Here is a 7,624-nt window from a genome sequence, read left to right as displayed (position 1 = left end):
GCCAGTGCCCCTCACTCCTGACCCGCAGCCCCTGCCAGCCCAGCCCTCTCCCCCCCCAGCTCTGCCAATGCGCCTCCCTCCCAACCCCCACTCACGTGCTCTGTGGGCAGCCCTGAGCTAAGGGCCCCAGCAGGAAAGTCGGGGGCACCGCGGCCCCTTGTCAATGCCCAGCTGTGCCCAGGGCTGGCTCAGGCCCCGAACCGCCTGCGAGCATCGGTGCCAGCTCGGAGAAAGGGGGCAGATTGCGGAGCGCCATTGGCTGGGCCTGTCCCTCTCCCCCCACCACAATTCATCACCATAGCGCCCACGCTGCCTGGAAACACGTGCCAGCTGCCCTAATTAGAGGCAGGCGCTGGGTGGGGGCAGGGCTTGCCACGCAAATGAGGCAGGAGCCTGAATACATTTCGCTACTGAAATAATCAGTGGCTGGGGCTGAATTCGGCTCTGGGATGCATGGGGCTCCCCTTCTGCCTGACAGCAGCCGCCGTCCTCCCTCCCCACATACGCCCCCCTGGCTGCCACGGGCAGCCCCTCGCTAGCTCTGTGTCCTGCCCCTCGGCGCCCCTCCCCGCAGAACTGGGCATGCCCCCCAGCTGCAGCCCGCGTCCGGCGGTGCCCGGGGCATTGGCCATCCCGCTGGTCCCCACGAGGAGACAGACGAGGGCTGAGCTGCCATGTATCCAGCCCAGCACCTCGAAGGCTCAGTCCGTGCCCCGAGGCCGGCGCTTGTGGGCACAGCTGTGGGGGGGGGAGACTTGGCTGGACTCTATTTCCCAACGGGGATTCCCAGCCCCCTGCCCCGGTTCCCACCCTGACGTTCCCACCAGCCTCAGCCCCCCCGGAGCATTCGCCTCCTCCCCGGGCCCCCTGGCACTGCGGGGCTGGCAGCGCCCTGGCCGGACGAGGGAGCCCAAAGCCGGCTTGCGGGGAGAGGTTTGGAGACCGGGAGTCAAACTCCCCCCATGCGTCCCCCCAACTTCAGACAGTGCTGAGCCCCCCCTCCGAAAACCGGGCCCCCCAGTGCTGGGGCCCTCTGGAGCCAGGGCGCTCCCTGCTCCTTCCCGGAGCTCGGCGAGGAACTGGTGCAGAACGCCGCTTTGCCTGGCCATCCCGACGGGTCCCTGTGTCTCAGCCCTGCTCGCCCCATCCCTGGGCGCACCCCGGCCCGTGGGAAAGCCAAGGGGCCCCCAGGAAACGCCAGCAGCAGGTGGGGAGCCGGGTGCGGGTGGCCTGCCGGCTGCAAGATGTCACGTCAGCCACCGCACGGGGCCGGGCCTGGATCCGTCCGTACCTCCTGACAGTTCTGCAAGAAACGCTGCAGATCCAAGTGATCGTTCAGCTGCTGCATCCACTCCTGGGCCAGCTGGAAGTTCTGGTGGTTCCTGCAGAAATGAAAGGTGCCGGCTCGGTTCCCTGCCGCGGAACCGCGTGGTTAACGCTGCTCAGCCCCTTGCCGGCGCTTCCAGCCAGAGCGATCCCGGGAGCAGAGGTGGAAACACCCAGCAGGAGACCTGACCTTCAAACGGCTCCTGTCTCCAAACGCGCCCGGCTGTCATTGCATTTTGGGAGCATTGAGAGACACAGATCAGGCCCAGACCCTGACCGAGATCAGGGCCCCGTCGCGCCAGGTGCTGCCCAGACCCCAACCGAGATCAGGGCCCCGTCGCGCCAGGTGCTGCCCAGACCCCGGCCGAGATCGGGGCCCCATCATGCCGGGCGCTGCCCAGATAGAACAAGAGACAGTCCCTGCCCCAAATTGCTCCCAGTCTGAACAGACAACGGGGAAACCGCCCTGCGGCCAGACACAGCCAAGAAGCCAAGCAGGACCCCAGGGTGGGTGTTTGCTCCAGGCTGGGGAGGGAGGGTGGCCCAGGCGATGGGATCCAGGACCAGCTCTGCAGGGCTCGGAGCAGTCCCGAGAGGGGCCCGGGATGGTCCTACATCTCCAGGGACGGGCTTTGCCACGAGTCCCGGGGCCTTTCCTCGGAGCTCCGGGAGCTGCCGCGGCTCCGGCTGCGCTGTCTCCAGACACTTTGGGGGGGGGCGAACCCAAGCTACCCGCCTGCGCCCGGGACACGGGGAGCGGCTGGGGATGGGAGGCCCTGAAGAAGGAAGCTCCCAGCCCCTGGCAGGCTCAGCCCTTCTGCAGGGCGGGAAGAAACGGGGCAAAGCACCCGGCGAGGACTCTGGAGAATTCCCCACAATCATCCGAGCGGGCGGAGACGGGCTCTGGCCTGTCTGTGCAGCACCGGGGACCCTCCGAGCTGCCTCAGCACAGACCAGCCCCATCGAAAGCCTTAGGGACGGAATCGCTGGGCCCCACACCTGCCAGCGTCGCGTCGTTCCCGCAGCCACAGCTTCCGGGCCAGCCGGGACCACAATCGCCCGGGCTGGGCCACCGGACCCGGCCCAGAGACAAACCAACTGGGCCAGCTCATACCCAGCACCTGCCACTGGGCTCGCCAGGCGCCGGACAGAGGGTGGGCTTCTGACCCCACTGACCAGCCGGGCAAATGGAGCGACCCTGGTCAGCTGGTGCCTGGGCAGAGCGGACTCCCAGCCAGCGCCGGTCCACTGGGCCCCGCCTCCAGCCAGTGCCGGCCCTGAACCGAGGGACACAAGCCTCCCCAGGTACTTGTTTAGGGCGTAATTCCTGCCAATGAGGCCAAACCGCCTGGTTTTGACGCCTCTCCTGGCAGGTGATTCCGGGGTTCGGGAGCCCAGGAGGCGGGCAGTGAACTCAGCTGGAACGAGCGGGGAAGACGACCGATGCCCAGGCCGAGGCGGGTGCAATTAACCCACCCCGCAAAGGCGGCTCTAGCCGGGGGGCGCGGATAAATATCCTGACGATGTCACTGCAATTCAAGGGTGGCAGGAGATTAGCTGGAGGGGCCCCCGGCCGGCAGAGACGCGGGGTGACAGCTGCCGACCCACTGGCTCTGTAGTGGGGCTTCAGTTCACCCTCTCCCAAAACTAGTGCCCTCCGGAGCCCAGGGCCTTTCGTCTCCCCAGCACCCCACACACGCAGGAACCGCTCCCGGGTCCACGCGGGCGTCTCTACGCCCATCACCGCAGCCTCTGGGCGCCTCCCAGCCCCTAAGGGACGTCTCCTCCCTGCGCCCGTGCGGCGCTGCTCTGCCCATTGCCCGGGGGCGCACCGAAGCCCGGAGAGACCCGGGCCCAGGGGAGTTCGGCACATGACCCCCACTGATTTCGAGGGGCTCTGGCCCCAAACCCCTCAGGGAGCTGGGCCCACGGGGCTTCTGGGAGCCTGTGGGGGATTGGAGTCCCAGCCCTGGTGTGTGTGTGGGGCGGGGGCTGAGCGGCGGGGGGGAATCCCGCAGAAGCAGCCCCCGGCCGGGGAAGCTGGGGCCCGGCTGGAGGGGACGGCCCGGTGGCTCGGGCTGGGAAGGGGACCGCGCCAGGCGCTGCGCAGGGCCTACTTGTCTCTGAGCGCCGCCATCTCCTCCTGGGCGCGCTCGCTGTAGGGGCTGCCCTGGCGCACCAGGCTCTCCCCGGCCCGCAGGGCCAGCGTCGTCTTCGGCACGCTCAGCTCCATGGTGGTTATGAAATCCTTGTGCTTCTTGATGGCCTTCTCCGCCGCCTCCATCGTGGTGGGCAGCTCCGCGTGGGCCAGGGTGGACGCCTGGGGGGGAGCGGGAGGGCCGGGGTTAACACTCAGCCCTCAGGCAGCCTGCAAACCTCCCCCCGACCTCGCACTCCCCACACCGGCCCCCTGTGGTGGGGGGAAACTGAGGCACGGAGGGGGAAGCCACGTGCCTGGGGTCACACAGCAGGTCATGGGCTAAAGCTGGGAAGAGAATACCGGAGTCCTGGCTCCCAGCCCCCTGCTCTAACCACAAGTCCCTACCCACTCCGCAAGCCAAGGATAAAAAATCCCTCCCCCTCTTTCCTTCTCTGCCGGCCCCACTCCCAGGCAGCTGCGCTCGGAGGCGCCTGGCAGCCGTCGCTCTGCGTCGGCATCAGTTGCACGCAGGCTCCGCCAAATGCCAGTTCCCACGTTGCCAGCCTGAGCAGGGGAGCAGAGCCGCTCCCCCCGGGCTCGGGCCTGGCTCCAAGCCTGTGGGCCTTGGGTCAAGCCCCTTGTGCTGGGCGCCGCAGGGGGACCAGAGACGGGGAACCCCCAGAGACCAGTGCGAATCCCCGAGCCTCGATCCCGGCTGCAGCGCCGCCCTGGAAGAGCCTCTCCCTCTCCGCAGGGATCCCTCTGGCCTCTTGCAGCCAGCTCCGCTGGAGCCGGCCTTGCAGACTCTGGAGCAGAGCTTCCTCCCAGGAACCATCTGCCCGGCTACCAACTGCTCCTGACTGGCTCCGCTAGGGCTCCTGGGGGGGGGGGAGCTGGCTGACGGCCGGGGGTGCAGGACGCCCAAAGCACTTACGCAGCCCCCCGGCCGTCAATGGGACTTGCTCACAGGCTCAGAGTTGTGCACCTGTTTCAGGGGAGTCAGGAGACCTGGGTTCCGTGCTCAGCTCCGCCACTGACCTGCTGGCTGACCCTGGGCAAGTCCTTTCCCTCTCTGGGCCTCAGTTTCCCCTCCCACTCCTGGCCTGTTTAGACTGGGAGCTCTTTAGGACAATGCATGTCTCTCACTCTGTCTGGGCAGCGCCCGGCGCGACGGGGCCCTGATCTCGGTTGTAGCCTCTAGGTGCTCCCATAATGCACACCAAACTCGCACGTGCTTTCCTGAACCGGGTCCTCACGACCGGCCCTGACTCCCCAGATCCTGAGCTGCCCGTTGCTGCTCTGACAGTGTTGAGCCCCTAGATTAGCCATTCCTCCCCCGGAGCCCGGGTTCCATTTCCTGCTGTCCTGGCTACGCTGGGCTGGACGGAAGGTCCTGCGGCGGGGAAGGGGGGCGGGGGGGAACAGGGCTCCCCACCACGCTCTGATTTCGTGCACTAAGTGGCCGGTTTGATGCTCCGTGTCCCAGCTCAACAACCGGCCGAGAAATCATCCGCTCGCACCCAGCTACTGCGGCTTCCGGCCTCTCACTGGCGCCGGCGCGAGGGATTGGGCTTTAGAGCCCATCTGGGAACCCGGGAAGCGAATCGTCCGTCCCAGATGCCAAGCACCAATGGATCACGAGTGAACAGCAACGAATTAGCAATTCATCTTTAGGAATAACTAGCACTTTGATAAGTATTGTTTTCTATGTAATGCCATTTGCTAGCTAATGGTATTTGTTAAGTATTAATTACTCATTGGTATTTGATAATTTGCTAGTAAATTTATTGCTAATTACCAAACGCTAAGGAATAGTGAGCAATATCTAGCATATACCAATTAATAATTATCAAATGGCAAAAATTATTAGCAGTTAATAATGTCAAAATGCAATAATTATCAAATACCATTTAATTATTAGCAATGAATACTTAGATACCAAATAGTTTGCAAAGATCAATAAATTAACAATTAATATTTAGAAATAGCCAAGTACCAAAAATCAATAATTAGCAATTCATTCTTAACAGATACTAATAGTTAGCAAAGACAATACATGAGCAACTGATATGTAGTAATAACTAGCCAATCAGATATCAATGAATAATTAGCAAATACTTAATACTGATTAATAGTAAAGCTCAATAAGTAACTTAGCTAACGGCAATAACTGCAAATTAATTCTTAGCCAATGGCAATTAATACGTAACAAATAATTACCAAATATTAACAACCTTGCAGGATTAGCAATAATTGGCCAATCATCTCAATGAATAACAAGCCATTGATACTTAACAAATGCCATTCATCGTTCACAGATATAACTAGAAATTCGTGCTTGGCACTAGCGATGAATTAGCCATAATCCTGCAGTGCCCCCGGTGACCCTGCCGAGCCGGCCGTGTGCGAGGAGCGGCCCCGCCCGTTACCTGGTTGTGGAGACACGCCTCAGCCTGTTGCACGTCCCTCAGGAAAAGGTGGAAGATCTGCGCCTGGACCAGCGCCTCCCGCCGGCTCTCCCACATCTGCAGCAGCTTGTTCCAGCCCACGTCCAGCTTCTGCAGCCACTGCTGGAGCGAGAGGCAGGGCACGTCGGCTTCCTCCAGGGCCAGCAGGTCGCTGGCCGCCTGGATCTTGGTGTAGTCCTCCTCGTAGCGGTCGATTTCCTCCTTGAGGGCCGCGTGCTGGCTCAGCAGCCGCTCTGCCCCCGCCAAGTTGCTGGGCAGCTCTTCTGAGGCCACGGCCGCCTGAGTCTTCACCAGCCAGGTCAGGAAGTTGTCCAGGTCCTGGATGAACTGCTGCAGCCGGCTGGCCACGGAGAGCGAGTCCTCGCAGCCCTGCAGGGTCCTCTTCAAGGCCTCCCACTCCTCGCTGATCTCCTCGAAGTGCAGCAAGACGGTCAGCGCCTGGGCCGGGTGGGCCGTGGCCAAGGCTTCGCCCTCCTGCTGCAACTCCAGGAGCTTGGGCTCCAGCACCACCAGGGCAGCCTCCATGGTGGAGAGCTTGCGCTGCAAGGCCAGGACGCCGCCCAGGTCGCCGCTGCTGTACTGGCTGGCCTCCACGGCGCGGCGCTTCTCCCGGATCTGCGCCTTGATCTCGGTGCACTCCAGCAGGTAGTTCTGGATCGTCAGGACGGAGCTGAGATGGTCCTTCCTCTGCTCCACCAGCTCCACCACCCGGTTCCACCTGGGCTCGCCAGACACAGAGAGAAGCCCATCAGCGGCTCGGGCACGGCCACAGGCCCTTCCCCGAAAGCCAGAGACACTCGGCTCGCCTTCCAAACAACCCCCCCAGAGCCAAGGCCGGTTCTTCCCCGGCCACTGGGGAGAAAAGCTGGGAAAGGCTAAAACACCAGGCGGCAAACGAAACCCAACAGGAATTCATCTAAAAACAATACATCCCATGATACGCAAGCCAATCTGCTGACTTTGTCCAGCCTGACCCACTAGCTTTGCTTGCTGGGGGCTGGCAGAGATGCAGGCCCGGCGGGCGGGACCAAAGCTCCTCGGAGAAGGCATAGCTCTCGCCTGTGACCTGGGAGACCCAGGGGCAAGTCCCTGCTGGGCTCCAGGCACCCTGGGGCCCAGATGCTTAGTCTGAGGAGATGAGCTGTAGTGCCGTGGTGCGGCTGACGGGAGAGCAGAGCTAATCCACCTCCCGAGAGAGGAGCTGTGTCGCAGGAGAAGCCCTTCCAGCTACACGGTGCTGGCCAGCCCGGGCTTCGGTCGGCGTAACCGCCTGCCTCGGGGGCGGGGGGCGAGTGAGGGTGTCACACCGACGGAAGTGTGTAGTGCAGCCCTGGCCGCCGTCGTGCTGTGCCTCAGTTTCCCAGCTGTGCCAGGGTGAGAGCACTGCCTGCCTCCCCGGAGTGCCCAGGACGATGGGCCGGTCGCCGGGTGCAGCTGAGGTGGGGCCGGAGACAGGAAGCTGGTAAGTGCAGCGTCATTGTCAAACGCCCAGCAACAGTGACCAGTACGGAGGCAATTAACAAATGCTGATAAAAACGGGCAAAAATTGACTGCTTCGGTAACCTTCCAAGAGCATTTTTCATCGAAACAGACAATTCTGGACAAAACAACGTTTTTTGTTGTTATTAAAAAAAAAAAAAAAAGAGGGGGGGGGGGGGGGGGGGCGGGGGGGGGGGGGGGGGGGTGGGGG

At 62.8% G+C, this 7,624-nt stretch overlaps 1 protein-coding gene across 1 annotated transcript; it reads right to left on the bottom strand.

Moving 5' to 3' along the window:
- Window positions 1-1,291: 1,291 nt before the first annotated feature.
- On the bottom strand, window positions 1,292-6,652 carry LOC112122985 (spectrin beta chain, non-erythrocytic 4-like; the record flags this gene model as incomplete). Its single annotated transcript, XM_024221686.1, has 3 exons — window positions 1,292-1,382; window positions 3,444-3,646; window positions 5,896-6,652. Coding segments are annotated over 3 exons (1,051 nt in total), but the record flags the coding sequence as incomplete, so codon positions are not given.
- Between the last annotated feature and the right edge of the window lie 972 nt (window positions 6,653-7,624).

Source organism: Terrapene carolina, unplaced genomic scaffold (assembly GCF_002925995.2).
Source record: "Terrapene carolina triunguis isolate 2854851 unplaced genomic scaffold, T_m_triunguis-2.0 Scaffold17888, whole genome shotgun sequence".
Lineage (NCBI taxonomy): Eukaryota > Metazoa > Chordata > Testudines > Emydidae > Terrapene > Terrapene triunguis.
This window is presented reverse-complemented; position numbering and strand designations above follow the sequence as displayed.